Source organism: Passer montanus, unplaced genomic scaffold (genome assembly GCF_014805655.1).
Source record: "Passer montanus isolate IOZ18808 unplaced genomic scaffold, ASM1480565v1 scaffold3, whole genome shotgun sequence".
Classification (NCBI taxonomy): domain Eukaryota; kingdom Metazoa; phylum Chordata; class Aves; order Passeriformes; family Passeridae; genus Passer; species Passer montanus.
In genome coordinates, this window is record NW_024367707.1 from 14,071,834 (window position 1) to 14,098,410 (window position 26,577).

General features: G+C 37.5%; 1 protein-coding gene across 4 annotated transcripts in view; it reads left to right on the forward strand.

Annotated features, from left to right (window-relative positions):
- Positions 1–26,577, forward strand: part of MYO16 (myosin XVI) — a 362,051-nt gene that overhangs the window by 114,749 nt on the left and 220,725 nt on the right. For all 4 annotated transcript variants that reach the window (XM_039714365.1, XM_039714364.1, XM_039714366.1 and 1 more), the window contains exons 3-4: positions 9,186–9,256; positions 12,847–12,990. In XM_039714365.1, the coding sequence (XP_039570299.1) occupies positions 9,186–9,256; positions 12,847–12,990 (215 nt within the window). The remainder of the gene's footprint in view (positions 1–9,185; positions 9,257–12,846; positions 12,991–26,577) is intronic.

Here is a 26,577-nt window from a genome sequence, read left to right on the forward strand (position 1 = left end):
GGTTTTGGCAAACTATAAAAGACTGTGAATGCTGATATTGTTGAAAAATGTGTAATATGAACACATCAAAATCCAATTGCTCTCTATCTTAAAATTCTGTAAAAGTGAAGAGGGGAATGATTTAATTTCTTCATGGGATTTCTCCATTGCCGTTCACACCTCTTGACCATCTCTGAGGTCTCTGACAGAGGATGCTGGTATCAGTAGTTTGAAATGTGTTGATAGTTCAGGGTTTACCATACAGCAGGATATGTCTCAACCAGAAAGTGTTTCACAGCACACCAGTTTTAATATGCTATAAAATAACATATATAGATAAATAGGATTTTAGTCAGAAAAAATTAATTATGTGGGCATTCAAAGCACCAAGATAAAACAGCAGAGACTTGACTCTGCTCCCATGAAACCTATGGAAGTGTGGAAAGGTCTTGAAATCCTGTTGGAAGTGATAGTTTGTTCAAAATTAATAAAATACAGGTAAATTCTGTAAGGGCACTGTGAGGGCTAGCTGCTCCCAGCTGCTGTGTGGGCCACTGGGAGCAAGGGGGCCACCCCAGGGCAGCTGAACAGGGTCTGGCAGCTGGGGCCTGTCCCACTGCCCCAGCTGGATGTTATGTCAATGTTATGTTTTCTAATCCAGAAATTTTTTTCATGATTTTATGATGCTATTTTATTCATCATTTTATGATGCTGTTCCTACCACCATTTTTACTGTAGGCTCTTTGTATCAGATTTAGCAATTGTGTGGCTGGAAAGTAAGTCAGTTCAGCAAACTGATCCAAAAAAAGGTGCATCACCCCTAGAATCAACAGCTAAATTCTGTGTCACCTCTCTGAAACAATTCACCTTCCTGGTGCACATTTGCTGAGGCTGATGCAGAGAAAGAAAGGAAACATTGGAAACACTGACTTGATTTTAATAGTTCCCAAAGGATATTTCTAATACCAAATGATACATAAAAAGTGTGTTTCTAACACAGTTTGAAACTAAGCTAAAATTGAGGCTGCCATTGGTTGCTCTCCTTTCTGTCTGGCTATGCTTCAGTCCCATCCTTTTGTCTTCCCATCTTTATGCTCCATCCCAGCAGCATGACATGTGGCACTGCTATGCAAAGATGAGGGCAGGAGTGTGTGAATTAATGCGTGAGCAAGAGGGGGGCAGCTCTGGTTTTCATGATGCAAACTGTCACAGATCACACACTGTGCAAGGTGGTGCCTGAGCCACAGATGCTAAATGGTGAGATATGCCTGGAGCTACACATTTTCTTCATAGTTTTGGTCACTCATATGCCACACACACAACTATTCTGGATAAATGCATGGTTAGGTAATGCCCCTAGTTTGTTCTATACTGCCTGGTTTAAGTTTGCTTTCTTGTGCAGTGCACACCCTGGCAATCCCAGCAGACACACAGCATCTAACAGCCAGTGGCCCACAGCTGGTAATTAGTACCATTTAGCAGCTGCTGAGCAGGATAGTAGTCTGTTATCCTTGAAGATCTCTAATACAAATCTTAATGAGTTGCTTACAAGGCTTCTAAGCCAGCTGGCATAAACTTGCTCTGCATGTTGTGGGAGTTAAAGAGGGACTGACTTTTGCTTCATAAGGAATATAAGTCAGCAGTAAGCTGATTTATGCCAATTAAGTAGTGTTGGCACAGGATCAACATAAATGTTGGTGAAACAGAGGAGGTGTGCAGTCTGTTCAGATGAAAATTTGTGTTGTATGCAAATTCTGTAACTGTTACAACTAAGAAAAAGCATGGGTATGACAATGGTTTTCAAATTAAGGTCCTGACCACAGAATGAGTTCTTTTGGTGATGTGTGTTTTAGTGTTTATCAGTTAATGAGTATAGAAATGGAAATTTGCAAATTCTGAAATAAATACAACTTTTTTAGTAAAATGCTGTAAAATCTGAGGTTTTTACTTAGTTCTACAAACTTTTGAAAGTAAAATCAGGCATGTGTGTAGATGAAAAGATATCCTAAAAATTATACTGATAATTTAAAGAACTTTCAAGCATACCTCAAAGGTGAACCTAGTGGGTTGTGAGCTTTTGCAATACTTGACCGTAGCCTGATGATAAAGTTCTTATTAGTTTTAGTCACCTTTGTCATGAACTCCAGGAGAATCCATACATGGGAGACAGATAAAATATGTGTAAAAAATTAAATACATTACCTAAATGCTAAAATATTACATTCTTTTTTTTTTTCTCTCTCTAACCTTGAAATAAATAAATCTCATTAACTAGCTGGAAGTGAAAGTTTTAAGAAAAGTTATGTTTAAGTTTACTCTATGATCAGCTGCTTTTAACAAAGGTTAATTTTAGACTGTTTAACTTCCAGTAAACAAAGCTTTGTTTTATTGTAATTTTACCTCACTAACAGACATTCTGGATTCAGTCAGGTCTGTGCTACCAGATTTTGTTGACATAGCTGTTTAGTCCTCAGAAGTAGCTGAGCTGTCCTGGCAAAACCCTGGCTGTGTTATTAGCTGTGATGATAGAACCAGTATTTTTAGCTAAGCATGTGTTATTTTGTAAGGTGGTGTTGAATGATTCTAACAACACTTCTGCTCTATACAAAGGTTGTAGATGCATTGAGACAAAATCACAGTTTTATTAGCAATTAAGACCTTACCACCACAGTTCTCTGTCTCTGGCCTGGCCAAAGTTCTAAATGGAGGCAAACCCACAGGTCACCACGATTGCTTTTTGATCCTGGGTGTGCCCCTTGCAGCAATGTCTTTGGGCCATACAACTGAATGGCTACTTCCAGTTTTCTCAATATTACTGATTTACGCCACTGTTCTGCCTTCCACATCACAACTTAACTCAAGCGTGTTACATTTGGCTGCTGCCCATTGTCAAAATTAATGATTCACGCCACTGTTCTGCCTTCCACATCACAACTCAAGCGTGTTACATTTGACTGCTGACCATTATCACTTTTGTGTAAGGAGATAGGTTAGTTTGTCATTGCTTGGGCATTTTAAGGGGCACACACTAGGATTTTTTAAGCCATTGAGTTTGTGGACTTCATATTTTGCTGTGAAGACACAGACTTCATTATACTTAACATACATGGAAATTAAAGAGGGGGGATTTGCCTGAAGGAAAAGTTTTAAATGTGGCATTTCTTGAATAACTGTAGTCCCTAACTTATAAATTATTCCAGCTGTGTCTACAGTGATAGAAATGTCTGTCCCATGAGAGAACTGTGAACTCTCCTCATGGATCTCATTGGAGTTTGTCAGGGCTTAGAAATGTCTGTCCCATGAGAGAACTGTGACTCTCCTAATGGATCTCATTGGAGTTTGTCTTGGCTGTCAGGGCTGGAGAGTGCCTGGGCATGGACACACCACAGCTGATGGCACAAGGCCTGGTAGGAAAGTGGCACAGGACTAGGCACAAAAAAGGGACTTGTCACGTGCTTACCTGTGCTGCTTGAAGTTCTCTCCCACACTGAGTGATGAAGCCCCTGGCTGTTTCCAAGGCTGAGGTCTGACTGATTTCTCCACAAAGAGAATATGGGAAAGAACCACCATGTGTTTTGATCTTTCAGCATTAAAGCTGGGAGAGATGCTGACAGGAGCTGTAGGACTACCTGAGTCAGTCTGTTTCATTGCTGGTTTTGATTTGTTTCTTTTAAAGGTAATGTTGTGTCCAATGGAGCACAGAAATCATCCTGACATTTCACATCATGCTTTTAATTTCAAAAGACAATCAATGACCCATTTGCTTTGGGGGTCATAGTATTATGATTCCTGGCTACCTGAAAAAAATTATAAATGATGGGAACTCTGACAGGGAGGATGGAAATGTCCTTAGCAGTGGGCATTATAGCTTGGATATGCAAGGCTAGTACTCTCAAATTCAACCAGTATGGAAAGAGTAATTTCCCACTTTTAATTTCTGAAGTCTGTGAATGGCACACTTATCTGTCCAAATGTGCATATTTTGTTTATGGTTTTCTGCCTTTAATCTTTGTGCAGCAAAGATGGGAATTTATTTCCAAGAGTTCCCCTGAAATAGAGGAGATCTGAACAAGTCTGACAGATGTTGCCAATGAACTCTGGAAATATTTCATGTAAAAAGCAGTAGGATTACAAATCGGTTGTTTGCAAAGCTCATTAAGGGCATGACTGCTCTGAATAAACACTGTCAACTGATGAGCTTGCTCTGAAGGAAAGCCTGAGACATTGCACTAGTGATAGTGATAGCAAATGTCTTTGTTAGGTAAAAAAGACAAAAGAATTATTAAATTACCAACACTGGTACTTGGATTTTTAAAAAAAATATTTTTAACTACTCATAGCAAAGGCATGAGGTAAATATTTTTTTCTAAAACTACATTAACCAAACATTTATGATATCTTGCATTATTTCATTTGGTGTTATGCTTAAGAAATTACCAGAGACTAGCATTCATCTATTCTCACATGTGGCTGAATTGTGTAGCAGGTTTCTCATAAACACCTTTGGTACAAGCTGAAAAGTATGGAGTGACTGCTGAGGAATGAGAAAAAAGAACTAAAGATGTATGAATGTGGAGAGGATTCTAAGTGATTAATCTGTACAGAATTTAAGATACCAGCTGTGGACCAAATATCTGACTGTGGAAGAAATAATGGGAAAAACATGACTCTTAACTGGTGGAAGTGGAAGGAGTGAAAGGATGCTATTACACATCTTTCAGTATCACTTCTGTTGTGATTCAATTTCATGGTCAGTTTATGCCCAAACTTCTCTCAGCTGGTGGTGAGAGTGGTGACTACATCATTCTCCCTATTCATACCCATTATCCAGTGCCACATTCCCTGAACCTTGGTCTAGTTGAGAAACTAATATTTGCTGTGTGCCAAGTGACAAAAACGTGCAGCCTGGGGTGGGAGGAGCATGTGATAATCCATTCCAGAATCAGCAGCATTTTAGCTCTGCTTCTGCAGCAGTCAGTCATGTTTATGCACATCATGAACAAGTAAAGCCTTCCAGCGGAGTTATTCCTGCTAAACTAAAGAGAACAAAAATAGATGTTAACAGGAATGAAGTTTCCACTTGGTGGCTGCTATTCCACAGAGGAACAGTTAATAGGAGCTTACATTGTACTGTATATACAGTACAGTAGATGACCAATGCTAGGTTTTACATATGTTAGGTGCCTTTATTTTTGTCTGTTCTGTTACTACTAAAACTGAGTTTGCTGTGAATGCAACAATGCCCAGTGCCTAAGTTTGTGTTGCCATCAGTAGCAGATCCCTGGTGACAGGGTGATAGCCCTAGGCCCTCTGAATTCACCTTTCAGGCTCTGAAATACTGATCTGTGACTTCAGAGCAGTATTCCTTTTGTCTGCAGCAGACATAAGGTCACAGATAGCTCTCTATGCCAGCATAGCTGGATTATAACCACAGTGCAGTGTAAATGCTAGTTGCTGTTATGTATATCAAAATCCTTAACGCATTATGAACCAGAGTTGCACAAAGCTAAACAAAACTGTGTTAGGTAATTTTCACCTTGTCATCAGCCAGTTGCTATAACAACTAAAAGCTCAAAGCAAGACAAGACAAGCCCAGAAAAAGTAAAACCTTACAGCCTAGTTCCACAGGAAAAGTTAGTATAAGACCTGTGCCTGGTAACAGGCACAGCAGTAATGACTGTACTCCATTATGAGGCTATATCATAAGTCATAATCTAGTCAATAAAATCAATGGAAAGTGAAAAGGTATTCAGCTCTCTGGAATAATTTTGTTAAAATTACAACATCAAGGATATGTAAAAAGCTCCATTGATTATTGGAGCTTTTCTGATGAGAGAAAAGCTGTTTCTCACATTTCTTTTCTGATGAGACTTCAAGGCATCCAGTGTTTTTAAAACGCCTTTATTATATATGAAATTAGGTATGAAATTCTGTTCTAAGTTGTAAATAATTTTGTGTGTCAATTCTAAAAGATATCAAAGAATGTATGGACCTGTTTATACACATACAGGAAGGGCTTCAGAGTTTGCTGAAAGTTTTTTACTCTGGGTTGTCTTTTTTTTTTTCCAGGTAAATGTCAGCTTCCTGCTTTTAAGCCAGTTTTTAGTCTCATCTTTCCTGTAAACTTTTCGTACATGAAGGAGTGCATGTTAAACAAGTTTTAAAAGAAGGTCTTGTGAAAGCTTCCTTAAAATTGCATTAATAAGAGATATTTAGCATTTCTTGAATAGAGTTTTGTATTACTTTCTGTCCTCATTAGGGCATTAAATTCCAAAGTACTAACAGTAGCTGGTATATTTACTATCTAACTACTTCTAGGTAGTACTTCTATCAAAAGGACAATATGAACACGTGAAGTCTTAAGTAAATTATCTAGGTGACTTGTCTAGTAGGAAAGGGGAATTGTTTCTGTGATCTTCTTTTCTTGATTTTCTTTTTTAATTGTGTTTTGCAAAGGAGATAAATTCAAAGAAAGAATATATTTTTAGTTTCTGTGATCTTCTTTTCTTGATTTTCTTTTTTGTGTTTTGCAAAGGGGATAAATTCAAAGAAAGAATATATTTTTTAACTTATTTTTAAATATAGAGGCATGTAGCACAGAATCCTGATTCAGGACACAGACTTTTGAAAGGAGAGTTTTCACGTCTTGCCCTGCAAGTCTGTGTGATGGGAATTTCCTGAAGAACTGGTCAAGCTGTGTGCAATAATGAGGAAAAAGACACCAGCACCAGACCTCAAAAGAAGAAAAAAAGCTACTGATCTTTTATCCACATTCCCTAATGTGGGATAATACCCTAATTTTTGTGTGACTCAGTAATTTGTTTATGGTCACAATTATTTAATATTCTGTTTGAAGATCAGAGTTAACATATTAATTCTTTCTTCTGTAATCTTGGTCTACATTTCTGCTGGTAGGAAAAAAAAAATCAAGGCAAACAAATGAATTCTAATGGATTCCAAACTCGGATCTATAAATGGTTAGATGTTCTTTTGGTTGCAACTGCAAGGAGTTGTAAAATGGATCTGGAAAGGCATTACATTGTTTTGCATGGCTTCTCTATGAGAACCTTGTCTTTTGGGGGCTGGAGGGAGGAAGATATCCAAAAAATTGCCCATGTTTTTTATACCTGAGTAGCTAGAGTTTCTTTCTGTCTCTTGGTTACTCTTTTAGGCTCCAGATGAAATTCTTGTGTAATACAGTTAGCAATGCAGTTTCCCAACCCACTGACCTTTCCATGTGTCCTGCTTCTGTCAAAAGAGAGAAGTCTTCATCCTCTGTCTTTGGACTAATCCTAAAGCCTCTGTTGGTAATCCCGAGGCTCAAAATTATGTAGTTCATATCAGTAACCCAGTAAGAAATTCCATATTTGATTTTTGCTGGTGTTATTTAGCCAGAGGTAAAGGTGTGTATGTGCTTTAGTGAATGCAGGAAGGGAACAGACTCCTTTGGTTAGCGCCTTACCTGCCTTATCCCATCTTGCAGAAGCACAGACTGAGGATTCTGTTTCACCTCAGTCCTAGTCAATATAAGACTTCTGCCACCAACTCACAATGTGCTTGCTCTGTCACCACATGATGTATGAATTTTTTTCCCCGGAAAACAGGGGATGGAAGAAATGGAACACTTTGTAGTGTTAATTTCTTCAGGTGAAATGCTGATGGGATTGGGAGAATGAAAGTCTTTTCAGAGCCTTAAGAAATATTCTGTGATATGGAAATAATGTTTTCTGCCCTACTAAAGAAATGGCATAACATAGGAACATTGGAAATATTAACTTTTGAGGAGGATTTAGTTGCATGCCTGTTTAAGGAAGGAGGATTTATAAGTCTTTACTCACTTTAAACTTGAGGTAGAGAGAGCATGTCCATATTGGGTCAGAAATTTAAGTATTAAAAAAAAGAAAGGATCTTAGTTGAACCTCTATTTTTAATGGTCTCTCTCTGTTTCAGTATGAGGACAAATGTGTGTTTCAGTATGAGATTTGTGGATCTGAGAGAGCAGAAAGGAATGTTTCACTTTTTATTATTCATCTGCTTTAAATGTACATTGAAAATGGAGTTGCAATATATCCTTGGGGGAAAGAAAACAGATACAGAAAATGTATAGATAGGAAAGAGGTGGTGGTCATGAGACTGTTGACAGAATCACAGAAGAGCTTTGAGACAAACCTCTGTCCTTCCTGTAGGACAGGCATCTCAGTGGAACCCATTCACAACTTAAAGTTTCTTTGCAATTGTTTGCACAAGTCCATCCCAGGTCTTAACTAAGAATTGAGCTCAAGATTTCCAGATGATGAAGACAGAGCCACCTGTGCTCCTACTCAGGAAATAATATTGACAGCTCATGGAGAGAGGCCTTTTAAAAGGGTTTTTCATGCCAGTTTAATGAAGGCAGGGTTGCAATGCCAGTGTGGAGTCCCCAGGTACTGCCAGGCATTGCTGCTGCACAGGTCTGTTGAAGGAATGAGCACTGAGTTAGTCAGTGCCTTGATTCAGACTGAAAAGGTTAGAAAGGCAATAAAGACCATGGGGAAAAGTGCTGAATTTTCACACTTGAGTGAGCACCAGTGTGAAGGGCTGTGGGTTTTCTTGCACTTATAAGCCTGTTTTCATTTCAAAGGGGTTTGATACATGTAACTGGGAGGAGAGTTGGCTCCAAATATCGTTTTAAAGATTATGCTGCATCAGTGATCTGACAATGCACTGGAAAGGTTAAACTGAGTGCAGATCATTTAGCTTTGCTATGATGATCAATTTCAATTGATATCAGTTATGAATACTAGTTTCAAGTATTTACTGAAAAAGCCAATATGTCGCATGGGAGCTTTGAAAAGTAAAATAACACCAGTTAACTGTGATTTTGCTCCCAAATGAGCTAAGGTAATTATGACCTTGACATGGTTCTTTCCTCCGGGCCTCCCCTCTCCTATGTACAAAGCTGACACGCTCATCTGTACACTTGAAAAGTCCTTGATACTGTTGATATTTACTGTTCATTGTCAAATGTCTTTTGCTTTACAGGCTTAGGTATTAGAACAGGTGAGATGGCAAATGCTGACATGATAGTTTTGCAGTTACATAAGAGGTTTGAATGTATTATTAAATCCCCTGATGAAGATGATTAAGAATCAGCATATTAACAGTTAGGTGTACTGCTGTTATATTAGGTATATTAACTCTTGTTCCTCTTTTCTTTGATATTTCAGTGCTAAGGCTGTTGAAGGATGGTGCTGACCCTCATATGCTTCTTTCCTCAGGAGGCTCCTTGCTCCATCTGGTAAGAGTGATTGAAGATTATTGTTAGTGACTGTGGATAAACAAGGTGGGAAAGTGAGTAGATGATTTGGCATATTAACAAAAAAAGAAAGGCTGAGCAGTTTTTTTTTAATCTGCACTGAACTCCGCCAAGGTTGTGATTTCATTCAGCTATTCATTTGAAATAAATGGTCATTTTCAAATTGCTTGCAAAAGAATGGATCATGTCATAGGAGTGGTAGCTAACAAAGGAGAATGAAGTTGTTTATTTATAAATTATCTGTGCAGCAAGAAAGAGCAAAGGAAAGACTTCTTGGTTCCAAATACAAAATTCTACAATTCAAAGGTTCACAGATCCTATTGATTTAGCATTTTTCCTTTTGTTTTTGAGGTACTTTCGTGCACCAGTTTCCTACATGTGGATGCTTAACACATTATCTGCATTAGTTTATCATTATTTGCTTAGCAATTCAGATTAAGTAACCAGAAGATAAAAGAAAAACAATTTGTGTATAATAATGAAAGTAAAAACAAGAGGTAAGGACATAACAGGCAGACAGAAAATACCATAGCAGTAGAATTTTGGCATTGCTGAAGCTAGTAGCAAAACTCATAAATAATTCCTATATCTTATGATCCTGGTCTGTGATGCTTCAGTTGCAGACATGCTGTCTGTGAAACTATTTTAAGACTTTGTGCAACTTTATTGCACACTGTGGCTCAATGAAATGCAACTGAGCAAAGTAACGAAAAATCTGCTGGGAGAGAGTTTCATTTTAGAACAGCTGGATTACATTTCTCATAGTATGTGTACAAAATACAGTAATTTGATGAGAAAGATCCCCTGTAATATTACTGGACTCCAGCACACCTGTGTCCATGCTCTTGCAAGATACAACATTTCTGTTATGTAATTAATGTGAGTTTTCCATCCTCCATGGCCATGCTATTTAACCAAGGACTTTAGGAAACAGAGGCCAAAGTAAAGGGAAAGTGCAGTACCGATTTGGAAGAGAGAAAATTTTAGTTCTCTTTTCTCTTCTCCAACTATTTGTCTGCTGCAAAAATGCTCAACCACTCTTTAAAAATGAAGTCCAAGTGAAGTGTTATTTTTGGGATTCACAAAACAGAGGCATTCCAAATCTTACCCTGTGCCAAGAGCCCTAGGGGACAATCTTTATCTTCAGTGTAGATGATTTCACATAAGTGTCAAGCATTTTAAAATAAAAGAAAGAAAAATTAATCTTCAGAGATTTTAAGTTGCTTTATCTAGTTTAGCTGATGCACAGTTTTTAACTGCAGATAAAATCTGCAGTTGAACTGTGCCATTTTAGGTTTCTTGATCTGCATCACGCCCCAATTCACTGTCACAATCATTATCTCTCAACTGGTGCCTGCTGCTTCACAGGCACACATATGCTTCCAAAGGAAGGAAAGCTTTTTGCAGTAAGAAATTTGCAGTAGAGAGCCATGTGTAACCTACTGCCTCAGTTTAGTGAGAGGTACTTGTAAGTACTCATAATTCATCTACAGGAAAAGGTTCATCCTGCTGGATATAGAGGCAAACCTGAATTCAATGAAATTCGGATTTGACCCTGATTTGGGAGCAGTACAGACAGGAGAGGAGAATCATGATACAGGCAAACATGATAAGCCAAATTTATTTTCCAGCAAGAATTGAAAGTAGTAATTTAGCATGCATCTGTGTTAAATTCTTAAAGCCCACTCAGATCTAAGTGTTCCAAGTGTTACTTTTACAACTGTGACCCTGCTTGGTCCAAAGGGGAGCTTAGTGTTTATTCTTTCCACTTGTAGGCTAAATGCTTTTGTGTCAGAATGAACAGAAAATATACATTTCTTGACATTCTTCTGAAAATCAGATTCATTATATAATTTCATTTTCCTTTTTTTCATATGTTAACTTCCAAAATGAGATATATTTCTAAAAAAAGAAACTGAATGTGACACTTGATAAAGATTCTGGGTTTGTCTCTGTAGAGAGTATCCCAATATGGTTGAATCTAGGCAAGCTATGGTAACTTCAGAAATATTCACTGAACTCTCTTTAGGTTCCATGAGAGGAGAAATACAATAAAAAGTGAGCAGGTGCCTGAGCTGCCCATGCAGTACAAAACACATGGTGTCAGGTGAATTCACACAGACAGTCACCCACCCCAAGCCTTATAACAAAGTATCTGTATCAGTTTTATTCTGGAACTTTGAGCTTGTCCAATTGTTTCACAAAATTTATTAAACAAGAATCAAGGAGCAGCAACAAATCTAAGCTGCAACTAATCACAAAAGGCTCTATGTCTGTTATTAATACAGAAAACGGCTCAGTGATACCTGTTATCTCTAAAACAGGTTGGTTTTGGTTTTTTGGTTTTTGTTTTTGTTTTTTTAATTAACAATGTCTTGAAAATATGGTTGGTGTTAGATTATGCTGATCTATAATATAAAATGTCTTACCTCTGATTTGTTAAATTTCACCACAGAACAGCTCATGTTATACTGATACAATGAATGATACCAATGGAACAAAACAAAACTGTTTCTAGAGCTGCCAGATAAGTTATACAAGCTAAAAGAAATATATCAGAATTTAATTTAATGGTCAATATATTTGGAAATCATTTAGGGTGGGACTGTTTTTTATCCTGATAGAATGTAATATTAATCTTCTGCGTTATCTATATTTATGATTGCAGTGGTACGTGCAGATGCTACATTCTGCTGAAGATTTCAGCTATATCTTGACTTCACAGTCAAAGCCAGTTACATTTTTCCTTCTTCCACACTTCCTTTTGTATCCTGGCTTCTACGCCAGATTAAAATTAGTCCCCCCCATGGGGAAAGAGATAGGTTCCTACTCTAATGAGTTACTGAGATTGTGTGTGAGCCAGAGTTAGGATCTTAACTTGAGGTGCCCTGATTGTCTTTTAAGGCATCATCCATAGCCTTATGCATAAAAAGTCACAGACATGACAGAGGACTAAGGTCAATACAATGTCCAGGCCATTTTCTTCTTCCCTACCAAAATTGTGGCCATGACCAAGGTATAGAAACGTGCACACATGTTTGCACGTGCACACACATGTGCATCCCTCCACCCCACAACAACACCCTCAGTGTGCAGAATATTTATCTGGCAGAGAGACTCAAACAGGAATCAGGATAGTTAGTGGGTTGGAAATAGAAGTGGGGTATGAAGAGGGGTTTGTTTTTGCCCTGAACTTCATAAAAGGCAGAAATTAATGTATGCATGGACATATGCATATGTGGCTGTGCATATACTTAAATACCACTACTCATGATGGGAACATCATGCACTCATGCCTGTGCACTGATTTGGAATAGCAGTTTTGAACAGGAAAAAGCCTCATCCTTATCGTAGATTCAGCAGATTTCATAAGGAAATAGGGGATTCTGTGAATCATGCACATGAAACTAGAAATCTCCACACAATTATTTCTATAGATTCCTCAGCTGTTGTTCCCTACAAACCCAGCAGCTTAACTACAATGCTTCATCTGCCCAATTTAAATTGCATGTAATAAATTTAGTTGTACGCTGAGGAAAACACCATCCCTAATCTGCTCTTTTTTCTTCCAGTGTGCTCGCTACGATAATGCATTTGCTGCAGAAATTCTAATTGACAGAGGAGTGAATGTAAATCATCAAGATGAGGATTTTTGGACATCAATGCATGTAGCCTGTGCCTGTGATAATCCTGACATTGTCCTGCTACTGCTACTAGTAAGTAAAGCAAGCCAATGCATTGTGTGCTTGAAAAGGAGACAGGATGGAGCACCCTAAAGTCTGAAACTGCTGTATGAATGCAACATATTGCTACTAATCATATCAGTGAAAATATGTTCAGTGTTTGGTTTTTCTTGACATTGCTTTGGTGCTCAGGATTTTTAGAAGGCATTTTTAGGATTTCAGTGTGAATAAATTGCAGATGTCAATGTCAAGTATCTCCTATTTCTCCCCTGTGGTGCAGAGCTTATATCTGTGATAAGCACTCAGTCCCAAATGGGATATTCTGATAATTTCTTTTCTTTTCTCCTTGTCAGTTTCTGTTAAGGGTTCAGTTTTCAGACAATCTTATAAAAAGCTTCCTGTGAAAAGCAAGTATTGGCTCACTTACACTCAGTATTCATAAAAAGTATTTGTGGACCTGGTCAAAATGAGATGAATTTAATATTTATATACACAATTTTGAATTTTTAATGCTGAGTTTGCCCAATATAGTAATAGATATGGCATTCAGCCTTTTTAGAGAGCAGTAGTGTACCAGATACCCAAGGAGGCCAGTGGTGTCCTGGCCTGTACCAGCAATCGTGTGGCCAGCAGGACCAGGGTAATGATTGTCCCCCTGTACTCAGCACTAGTGAGGCCACACCTCAAATCCCATGTTCAGTTTTGGGCCCCTCACTACAAGAAAGATGCTGAGGGGCTGAAGTGAATCCATGGAAGCGTAATGGAGCTGGGGAAGGACTTTTCTGGAGCACAAGTCCTATCAGGAGCAGCTGAGGGAGCTGGGATTGTTTAGGATGGAGAACAAAAGGCCCAGAGAAAACCTGAAAGAAGGTTGTAGCAAGGTGGGGGTTGGCATAGTTGGAAAAACTTTCTGTGCTGAAAGAGGAGTCAGCATTGGAATAGACTGCCCATAGAAGTGGCAGAGTCACCACCCCTGGAAGCATTTAAAAGGTGTGTAGATATGACAGATATGGACATGATTTAGTGGTGGGCTTGGCAGTGCTGAGTTAATGGTTAGACTTGATGATCTTGAATATCCTTTCCACTCTAAATGATTCTCTGGGTCTGTTTTGTGCTTCCATTCCTGGGACCACAAACTCTAGTTTTATGCAATGCAGCTCTTTCTCTCAGTTCATGTGATCCTGCTCTTTAAAACAGTGGTGCAGAAACAGTTCACACTCTGACTTAAAGTTTTTTAGTCTTTTTATATAATTTTAAAATATTTATGTTTTAAATAAGTTGTTGCAAGGTCAGAGTTTCTCATCATGCTTATAACTGCATTTCAATGTTACATGTAAAGGGAAGGGAGATATATTTTTAGATTGTATATTTGTTAATACATTTCATGAAATATCTTTAGGAGATTATTTAGCCCATCCCCTCTGCTCAGACTAGAGGTAGGCACACCATCTTGCCCAGGACAAAATCTTCAAGGATGGAAAGTCCACAAACTCACTAGGCAACCTGTACAGTAAAAAAAAAACAAACCAAAACAACAAAAAAGAGATCAGATACATCTGGTTTTAAACATTGTCATTACTCCTGGCACATAAAAGATAAAATTTCCAGGACATGTTTTATCTCTTGTATTGCCTCAATCTGTCCATTGTAGATACATCTGAAGGCTATGTATCCTTTGTATTCTGCATGTACTCCTAGAGTGATAAACAAATCACTTAGAACAGAGCAGTTTATATTTATGTATATATTTATATCATTTATAAAAAACTCTTGTACTGTGGGAAACTCTTATAATGGGGGGAATTTTCAGAAATTCTGAATACAGTGCTGTTGTCATTAATGGGAACAGTTTAGGTTATAGAGGGCATTTGTAAAATTTTCATTGATCATTTTTTCAAGAAGCTCAATCTAATTAAGGTTCAAGTGTTGCTATACGGGGTTATGTCCAAAATAATTTTCCTGTGCCCATCATTTGAACGTTTTTTGACTTGGTCCCTGTTTGTTACAAGCTGTCTTCATCTGAAGGTTCTAATTAATACATTAAAATTTCAATAAGCAGGGATATACACGTGGATTTTTGCAGATAGAGTTTGAATTGTCCATATTATTTGCAATAACTTCTGATAAATCCACATTTATGTGGTCAGGACATTTAAAGGCAGAGTTTCCTGGATTAGATAAATAATATCTTTATACTCTCCCTTCTAGATTTAAAATAAAGGTTTTAAAATTTTGAGATTTAAAGATTTTTAAAGAGATGGCAGAGGAAAGAAAATATTCTTAGGTAAATATTAGCTTTTGAATAATCACATTAATGTTCTCTTTGATAACATTTGACAATGTGAAGATGAAAATTGAGGTTGGAGAGACTTATTTTTCACAATTCTGAATTGCCTTTGCGTGAGCAATTCATATTAGAAATTACTTTGCCTTGAGGTTAGTGTTTCATGGACCATGTCTAATGTGTAGCATGAACCTTGATAATGCCAATATGAGCTACAGTCAGCTTCTATTATGCCACAGTTTTTCATTGGGAGAAAAAATAATGCTTCTTGTAACCTCAGGAATTACTTTTGAATAAATATTTCTTCTGGACTGAATTCATAGCCCAGACAACACCATATTTTCTGTTTTAAAGATGTGACTTAAAATGTAACAGCATGGTCCTTTAATTGTTCTATTCAGATTTCTGGAGAAGTGTCACAGAAGCCAGTGGAGATTTCCACATTAAGGACTTAAAACATTTCTTGAGGGGGGTAGTAGGGATAAAAAAGAAGTATATGTAGATCCCAGAAGGCGATCAATGAAGATTTGTTTAAATCCTCCCAGTTTCTGACTTCACCCCACTTCTGGTGGTCTTTCTCTGGCTGGGACAAGATAGTGACTTGTCATTCATCACCTAAACTGTGGTGACTCACAATTTCTTTGCTCTGGTGGATAGAAATGACAAAATCAAAGCTCATTCACTGCAAACTAGGAGGGGTCATGACTGTTTGCAATGTGGTAATCTTCTGTCGTGTCCTGTTGGAAAGCTATTGGAATTGTAAATACTGTTTTTGAAATGGATGCAGAATGAAATGCTTGAAGCTATTTCTTTCCATAATTCCCAACACTTTAACTTAGGTGGCTCAGCCTTCCAGGGACATATTTATGTCTTCTCAGTGTTGTAGCTGTCAGCAAGGGGAGGGGGGCACTGGACTGAGCAGCCATCAGAGACATCCCGTGTGTGCTAGCAGTCGGTCAGTGAGGAGCTTAGCCCGGGGTGGTCGCCGGCACATGGGGAGATGCAGACATCAGAGGTGGTCCATGGGGCTCTGCCTGCTGTACACACCAAAGAGGTGGGAAAGGCCATGTTCATCAGTCACTGCTCGACCCCAGCAGTGTTGTGCCTTCTCCCCGTGGTATGGGAATAGCTCTTCATGGATTTTGGATGAAGGAGGCTCCTGTAGCAGGTTAAGAACAAAGATGTGTAGGTTTATATACATTTGTGCCCACATGAAATCTCTTGAGAGAGTGAAGAGCAACCAGATTTATTGGAGGGATCTGCTCTGTCTTGCCTCACTGCCTTTTGAAGGCTCAGGACTGGATGTGCTGTCAGCAGTTCTGCCAGGGTGAGTGGCCTCAAACGGAGGCCATTTCCCATGGGAAAAAGATGTCATTTCCCCAAGGTCTGGGTATCACCTCAGAGGTGGCTTTTGGGGCTCTAAGAACTTGCAGGGTCCTAGTTGCTGGCACCTTTAGTTTTGGAGAAATCCAGTAAAGTATGCATATTTCTCCCTTGACACCCCACGGTCTGCCAGGGTGAGTGGCCACAAATGGAGGCCATTGCCCATGGGAAAAAGATGTCATTTCCCCAGGGTTTGTGTATCAGATTAAAGACGGGTTAAAGGGTTCACCACCCTTTGAAAGCTCAGGAGTGGATGCACTGTCAGCAGTTCTGTCCAGTTAGGGTGTAGTCTTTTTCATCATTTACAGTGCATTGCAAAATTATATTTTTTATTAATTCCCTACACTTGTTCTATATTGAATGGAAACACTAGCTGAGATTAGTTCTTTGTCCCATGCTACCAGAGTTGCAGAATGTCCAAGCACCAAGGTATTAGATACTGCTCCTGCTTTGTTAGCTGTAGCAAGTGTTCAATCCTCTCACTGCCCTTTAAATGGCTACAGCTTTAAACTTGTACCCATCACTTGCAGTCTAATTGTTCCTCCACAAAAGATAATTTTTAGCTTCAAATACTTTTAACTGATACGTAAAAGTGGGTAACCTTTGCTTTACTTGTGCACTGTTCAAACTATCTTCTTGTCATGACAGCTCAGCCCCACACAGTTTCTCATTCACTCCCCCCAGGTCAGGATCACAAGGGGAAAAGTGAGAAAACTTGTGGGTTGAGATGAAGACAGTTTAATAGCGAAAGCAAAAGCTGCACACATAAGCAAAGCAAAAGAACAATTAACTCACCCTGTCCTATCAGCAGGCAGGTGTTCAGCCATCTCCAGGGAAGCTGGGCTCCACCACATGTAACAGTGTAGTGGGATGACAAATGCCATCACTCTGAACACCCTCCACCTTCCTCCTCCTTTTCCCAGTTTATATGCTGAGCATGAGGCCATATGGTGTGGGATATCCCTCTGAAGGGTTGGGGCCAGCTGTCCCTGCTGTCCCCTCCCAGCTCCTTTGCACCCCCAGCTGCAGTGGTGGGGTGAGGAACAGAAATAGCTTTGGCTCTGTGCAAGTGCTGCTCAGCAATAGTTAAAACATCCCTGTGTCGTCCTGTGTCAAACACCCTCTTCAACACAAATCCGAAACACACCCTGGCTACTGGGAGGAAAGTTACTCAATCCCAGCCAGAACCTGCACACATGTGGTGGAATAAACATTGATACTGTTGCAGTTTTGTGTATTAACCTTGGCTACTCAGGCAGTAGGGTAGGTAGATAGAAATACAACTTTGTAGCTCCTTGTATTTTCTTATTTAAAAAAAAATAAAAATTGTTCACTCTGACTGCATTATTTTTCATCAAGAATTCTGTGTTTTAGAGGATCGGCACTGGTTTACAGTCACATTGAGCTCCTACATTCAGTTCTTTTTCTCAAAATAATTATGTCTGTGTTGCAAACCACAGGTTTCTTTATGACTTGCTGTTTATTACACTAATTTCAGAGTACAGCACAGGTAATCATCATGGAGCTGAACAGTTTGGGTCACACATTACACATTGATAACTATGATTTTTCCTTTCTAATGGATCTTTGATTTTGGTTTTGGGGGTGTTTTTTTTTTTCCCTCCTTGCACTCCCAAAGAATCATGAAATATTTTTATGTTGACTGACCTGAGGTAGAGAGCAACAGAGAAAAAGAAAGCTGATGAGATTGTTTTTATAGTGTACTTCACTTCATTTTACTGTGGTCAGGACGCCCCTTTTAGTGGGCAACAGGAATGTTAGAGTTTCACCATCTTCAATGCAGGTCTTGTCAAATGAAACTAGGAAGGTGGAGATGGTATTTTGGTGTTTGTACAGTATGTGGCACAGTAGAGATTTATTCTTTATTTATTCTTTCATAGAACTGAAAGCATTACTGCGATAAACCTGGCACTTAATTAACTAGAAAAGAAGGGATCAGTAGTACATCCTCAGAACATTCTTAATACATTTTTTTAAACTGACCTTACTAGGAAAAAGTATAAGTGTACCTTCTGTCTGCTAACTAATTAAATGTTTCATCGAGTAATTTTTGGAACCTGGAATTGAAGCACAAAACACAAATCTGGCACAGAAGGCCAAAAGTACAAATTTTAAAAAATAAAATTGAGGCTGAGTATTTTATCTCTCCCCTGTTTAGGAACTTAGGAAAATCTGTGCCTGGCAGCATGCAAAAGTGAGCTACCATGAAATCATTCATTAGATCTACAGCAACAATTGATGAGCAGTGTCAGCTATGTAATGCTATCCACTGTATGGGTAATCCACTTTTGATTTTGGTGTGAAATCCCCTTTCCAAAACCAGATATATTTTTACTGGAAAAGAATTTATATGAACTGACTTCCTGGTGGGAGTAGAAAGGAAGTCTTTATGGGGCTGTAACTCTCTTTTCTGCTCCCCCATGCAGTTGAGAATGGCACATATCTGAAGTCATGTAATCAGGCAGCATTCCATAGTTATTTTGTCCTTGCTCTTTGCAACTGCACCAGGCTGTGTTGCAAGCAGAGATGAATTATCAAAATGCATTATCTTTAAAACTTAAAGAAAGATCTTTCTATTACATAGTTCCAGAAACAATTATTTCCTCAGAGGAAGCAATTCTGCCCTCCCATTCAATCTAGCTCAGTATGACTTCCTCCTTTGAGTCAATATGAGAGGAAGCAGGGAGGGGAAAGAATAAAGAGCAGTTAGAGGTCATGAGGAGACAGTGGCTAACAGTTTACAATACATATGAGCATGTAACGCAAAAGAAAAATTATTCTGTCTTTCTAGAGGCAGATACCAATATTTGTAGTACGGAAATTTAAGTAGCATTTTTTTTCTGTGAAAGCTGTATCTATTTGAATTCACTCAGTTTGCAGAGGCTGGTGGATGTGTGAGAAGCGTAGGAGGGAACTTCCAGGGAGTGTGTCCTACTGGCTTATAGCCTTTCATCATTGCTAGCTGAGATAATGTAAAACTAACCTAGAGGAAGCCCGCTAATTAACTAATCTAGGTGATGCCTTTTAATGAGTTGCTGAACACCAGATGGCAACACTCATGGGAATCTTTAGAAATATTAGTCCTTCTCCAAAAAGACTGGCAAAAAGTGATGAAGCTAGCTAGTCATGCAGTACTAGAGGTGGTTTAAGGAGAGATAAGAACAGGAACTTAACTGGATACAGCAAAATGGCCAAAGCATTTAAATTTGAGCACTGTCATGAAAGTAATGAGATTGCCTAGAGAAGAAATGAGGATAATATAAAGAGAAAAGACATAGCATTGAACTTCAATTGACAGGAGAAATAGCCATTGAAATAGAATCTGCAGTTCACTGTACAAAGAATGCTAAATCATGGCATAAATCAAAGTCTTTTTATATGGGAAGTAGACACAAAAATAAGATGTAAAAGTCTGCAAATTCTTCTTTGATGTCTAGAAATCTCACACACAAACAGACACACTTTCCCTCTCTGCCTCCCTTTGTCCCTCCCTGCCTTTCATCCTCCCTCCTCTGTCCAGGTGGAAAACATTTGGGGTTGGGAATGAGACTTAGAACACAGACCATGGCTATTAAGCAACAGACCTGTATGCTCTGGAGTTATTAGCATCAGAGCATTTCCAGAAAAGTTCCTGGAGGTAAAAGAGAGTTAGACCTATTGGAAAAAATATCAACTCCAGTTTTGGCTGGAGCAGATCAAGAAAAGTATGCTGAGAGATGGACAACATGCACAAAAATGGTGAATTTTGGATAAGCTTCACTCTAATTCTCTTTTTCTCCAGAGAAAGAGGATCAAGGGATGATAAGATAATGAAAATCAACATCTGGCTTTCATCTTCAGTAAACATAGTTTTGTGCTATGAAGAAGCTGATCTGGGGATGTTCCATCCCTGGGGGATATTTGTAGAAGGTGAAATTCATTCTGCATGCCAAGTGGCCTCTACTTGAATCACTGACATAATTATTCTGTGAGTTGCTCATGGAGTAGGTAGAGAATTGAGGAAAAGTCTTAGTTAAATTGCAGAAGTGAAAAGCTGCTTGGCAGTGAAGAACTTCGTAGCAAGACAACAGCCTAGCTATTAATAGAGAAATGGGTCTGAGAGCTGCTGAGGTTTCATTAGGATTGGTCCTATGACATTATTTTATTTAGAGTTTTCAGTGATAACCTTCAGAGGAAAAATAGAGGTATGATAATTAAATATGTTGAAGACAATGCTGCAATGTCTTATCTATAGGGGTGAGGATTGTAATGTCATGCAGAAGTCATAGGGTATCTTTGAAGACTTAAGTAATAAAAATGGCTTGACGTTTCAGTGTACAAATACAAGGTCATGCTCTGCACAACAGACCTTTCTGTGATATGCTCAGGAACCATCAGCTGGGAATTTGGAAAAAGACCTCAGAGCTTCAGTCAATTTTAAAACAATTGTGTGCTGCAAACATATAACTGCAGGTGGGGAAAAGCAGATTCTTGGGTTTGTCAGAATGAAGATGTTGCCAAGAGAAAGGGAAGAGTGGTTTTGCTACTGCAAGTAATGACAGCCTGCAGTTAGCTATCTACAGGCACATTCAGGAAGGGGAAATTGTACCAAGGCAACCTGCAAGGATAAGCATGGGAGTAAAAAGCTTATCTTAATAGAAGGGAGTAAAAATAGTATGTTGTACTTAAAAAAATCAAATCAGGGAGGTTAAAAAACTTTCTGTAAATATATCAGGATAGAGGAACAGGTTAGAAAGAGCTTTTAAAACCAGAAATTCCTGCTAGCATAAAAGCAAATGATTGCAAAGGTGTCCAACAATAAAGTTAAGACAGAAATTAAACTAAGCTTTCTTAATGTTAGGAGACATATGTTGGAAAGTAGCATTTCATGCAGGAGTAATAGGGATTAAAAAACTCCAAACCTGATCCCTAATTAGCTTTAAAATTGATCTTGAAGTTGTAAATGAGATTATGTGTTATGTGTTACCTGCATTACAAAAGTCATGCTTCAGGAAATCCATTCCAGTATTATATTTCCACATGACAGCTGTTCAGAAGGCTGTGTGGATATAAATATTATGATTGTGTTCTTAAGACAATAAAGTAACATACAGAGGACATTAAAATTTATTAAAAACCTAATATTGTGAAAAATAAATAGCAAGTAAAGTAATATGGCAAATATTTGATACCTGTCAGACTGTGCTGAATTTCTATAGCCCAAAAACAGACAGAAGAAAATTTCATGGAAGAACACAGTTCAAAAAGAAAAGTTAAGTACTGCACAAACATAGCATTTTTCAAGCATTTCAAATATTTGTGCTTGTTTGCTTTTAATACTGTTTCCAGATATTCAAAAGCAAAATACATAATGGCCAAATAGCATGAAATCAAAGAAAAAAAACAAGGGCTTTTTTCTTTTATCAAAAAAAACCAATCCCCAAGGCCACAAAAGCTAGGTGTTTAGTCTTTGGAAATAAGTTGAGAATGGCATTTAGATCAGTAATTAGTTCTGTTCCTCGGAAGTATTTATCATTTTTTAAAAAATGTGGATTTTCAGTGGGAAGAAGGATGTTTTATTATTTTATAAAATGTTAGGAAGTTCTGTCACCAGGGAAGATGGACATTTCCTAGCCAAATTTAAATAAAAAACACACATTTAATTTGTCTATGGGATTGGAAAGTCAGTAAAATTTAGTAATCACGACCACAATGGACTTTCATTTGGATCTATATATCTTTGTGAGCAATGTTTTCCAACTGTGACAAATTTTGACTTGATTTTGACATCAAGTGTTGAAGTAAACAGAACTTAGAACCAGACCTTGAATCAGCATATCATTAGGATTTAAACTTTCTTTTTTTAAATGAAGTATTTAACCCAATTTTTCTCATTAAAAATATAATAATAATATAATAAAAAAGTTTGTACCATTAATGAACAAAATAAAAATTATTTTATTATATTATTTAATATATTATTTATTTAATATATTATTTGGAGAGGAGCTGTCCCTGAATGCTAAAAAAAATTCCCCAAACCACTCAAACCAACAGCATCCTCCCAGTTGTATATGGCTTTTTATGTGTTTTCATTTCAGAAATACTGGAATGAAATATGACTATGGCATAGTTTGTAATGCATAATTTAAAAGGTCTCGGGAGCTTGAACCTGTGAAAAAAGAACCATCAAATGAATCTCCATGAATTCTTGAATTTGTGAGTGAGCCAGTCGGGGAAATTGCAGCACTGATACAATTTATCAAAAGTTCAAGGACAACTTACCTTGATATGCCACCATAAAGATTGATATGTAAAGTCATTGGAAAGAAAACTGCTGCAGGAAAAACTGGCTTATATATTGAAAGCAGATGGTTTAGGTAAATTGTAACAGTGCAGGGTTAGTGGAGCTAATAAATGAGATGGCATGGAGGTCATTAAAAGACTCGGGTTTGCACATGTGTTTGAAGACTTTCCAGTTAGAATAGGAAAGGTGGAGAAAAAGCATTGATTTTCCAAATCTAGAATAATTGTTGTGGACTGTGTGTGGAAAAAGTAGGTAATTCAGTTCAGTGTAGAACGATGTAAGATAATGAGCCTGGGTTGGATAGTGAAGTGCAGGAGTTAGTAATGAAAACAAAAATAATGGAAAGTTGGATGTACTTTATTTTTTCTGGTTTGATAATGAGTTTGAACAAGATGTGATTGCTGCCTGCAAGGATGAAAGGCTAAATAGATGTTGGAAAATGTAGAAAAGCTGGCTTATGAAAGTACAGGAGAAAACTAGCCTTTATATTATTTCTAAAAAATGGCTGTATCTTCAGCTATTTGAAGTTTATGAACTCAGACTTGTCTTAAATTTAAATTACACCCATTAGAAATTATGATATTTTGTGAATTTTTAAAACACACTGAATAGTATTTTTCCAAATGTTAAATAATGGAAAGTATTTTTTGCATTGGTGAATACTGCAAGATTACTGACTTGCATTTTTTGGGAAGAAGGATGTTTCTTAAAATTAGGACATTACTGGAAAGTGGAAAAATTCATTTTCTGGAATGAAGACCAGAGAATGGTAAGAGATGATTATGGGCAGTTGTTTCTTTGCAAGGTGATAGGCAGTTGATAGATTAATGCGTATTACTTCAACATTGACTGCTGAGATTACAATTTATGAACACAAGCAAAAAAAAAAATTCTGATAAAACACTAAGGCAAATCCTTGGATGGCACAGCATTTTCTTTGGAGTATTTATTTCAATTTTGTGTAAAAATTCCACCACTTTTCCAATATATATAATAATCCACAGAGACCAATTATTGCAGATAGACCTGGAGTCTTATGGTTGGTTAATATAAAAATGTCAGCTGTGGTTATACTTGTATTGCTAGGATTTATTAGCATATGTTTTTCTTTTCATATAATCAATTACAAAATAGGGCATGGAGCATATATTTCTCCCACAGCTGTATTAGGGACTAACTTCAGTCCCACACAGCAAGTTATTACTGACTGTGACTGGAAGATTTTCTTGTCTACTGCACTTTATTCATTATCCAGGCACAGGAAAATAATGGAGTTTTCTGCTCTTCTGGTGAGTTCTGTAATTATATGCTGATGTTCTGAGAAGCCAGGTTTGTGTTAAGGTGACTGGCATACTAAACTCCCTAAATAGGTTTGGTCTTTCACACGATGATTTGTTTCTAGAAGATCTAGATTTAATTACTAACCAGCAAGATGACAGCATCACCCTGAGTGCAGATTAAGCAACACTACAGTCCCTTCCCTCTACATTTGGGAACATGTTGATGTTATCAATCAACACAATTTATCTGTCTTCTAACAAAAATGCAAATTAACTGAGTTAAAGTAGCAGTTTTGTACTCTTACTTCCGTGCATGATAAATTTATCTTTGCAGAAACTATATGCTGTACACAGTTATCATTTATTGCACACTGTTTAATCTGCTTTTTATACCAGAGACATGAAATACAGATTTTCTTTCTTTTTACTGTGTGTGTATATCCATTAACATGGGCTCTGACATTTTTCTCTATATTAATAAAATGGTAAGGTCTGATGTCATACCTGATGTATTTATTCATGTGTGCCATTTCAAGTGTATTTAATTTACACACACACACATACAAACATATATACACACACTATGCACACAGACACACACACACATGTGTGTGTATGTAATCTCAAAAAGGACTGGAGAACCAAAACTAAAACATTCAGCATCTGTATTTCCCAAGTAACATAAATACATAGACATGGATATGACAGCGTGCAAAGACAGGAAGGGAAAAATCCCCCCAAACTGTGGGGATTAAGGAGAAGACCATCAGGTTAAACAGGTTTGCCCCTAGTTAGATTTTCTACATTTATTATTTACACTGAACCTGTAAACTACATGCTCTTCAAAAAATAACTTTCAATCTGTACTGAGCCATCAAAATCAACTTCCTTTCTTTGCAGCCATGTGTTTGTTTTTGTTTTTTTCTGCCCTCTTCTGGCTGTGCCAGAGGTGGAAACTCTTTCAAGGGAAGCTACCAGGCAGAACTTTGTCCTTCAGTTTTGTTTGGAGAGTGTGTGTGTGTATAAATATGTATGTGTGTGTATATATATATACATACATGTCTGTGTGTGTCTGACTACTTTCCCATATATATGCATGCATACATACATGTGTATACATACAAACACACAGGACTTGGCAAGGAAATTAGTATTATTGAAACTTTAACCTCGATATCTTGTATTTTATTTGTACTTATATTGGATGATCAGAGGATGCTTCTTATCTCCGTTTTGCCTACAATAAAGCTGTGCCTTACTAACTGTCTGATTTTGTACACAAGTGACTGCTCTTGCTAAGCCCTGGGAATGATCTTTTTAATTCCTAGCGTATGAGATTTGTTTGACCTTATGTAATTACAGGCTTACTAAATGGTTATAAAGTAACAGTTAATTCTAACTGTGGTGTCAGATTAATAGACTTTTTGACAGACAATTCCAAAGACTCACTCCATGCTGTGTGAAGGATTTTCTTTCTATTTGTTCTAAAAATACAAGGCAATGATTTCGAAAAGTGACCTTTTGTTGGAGTATTATATAAGTATATAAGACAGGGACTGATCATTTTTCTGTGTGCTTGTCATAATTTTTGATGATTGCAATTAAAATAAAACTAGAAGAAAGCGTGCTTCAATACTGTTATCAGAGACATTCAGTGCTCGAATAATTTCTTTTTTTTCCATAAGCTCTGCTACTGATGGGAAGTTTGCAAGTCCCATGTGCAGAAACAGATGGGGAAATTTTACTCTTTAGTCATCAATGCTCTTTGAAGTTTCCTTTCTAATTCCCTTTTCTTGCCAAATAATTTGAGTGCTGGCAATATCAAGTCAAATACTCCTCCTTCTGTACTTCAACTATCCTTTTTTTGACCTCATTCTGATCTTTTAGATTTTTGCTGTAGTGTCTTAATAATAGAACAGAATGAGAATGCTATTCTAGGCAAAAAGAACTTATTTTTGTGATACATAACATGCAAGTCGAGTTTTCTATAATTTCTTCTATTCTTTAGTCTACCTCTACTTTCAATAAAAATACAACATTTCAGTGAGAACATACATTCTGATTTTTTTTCATCCTTTCAGATAAAATTATTTTAAAAGAGTTAAAAGTACATCAGCTTATTTTTGTGACATTCAAACAGGTACATCCAATTCCTGTAATTTTTCCAAACAATTTTTTTTTTGCATACTAAGCTAAAAGGAGTGTCTTCATGCTCTTAGAGACCTTCTGATATCCTAATGCCCCATCTTTTTGTTTCTTTTCTGAGAAGCCCTCACTGAAAATGTACAACATGTTTTTTGAACCAAGAGGTGCCTTCATAAAGTAGAAAAGTGAGAAAGAAATGCAGTTATTGTTTTCTTTCTTGT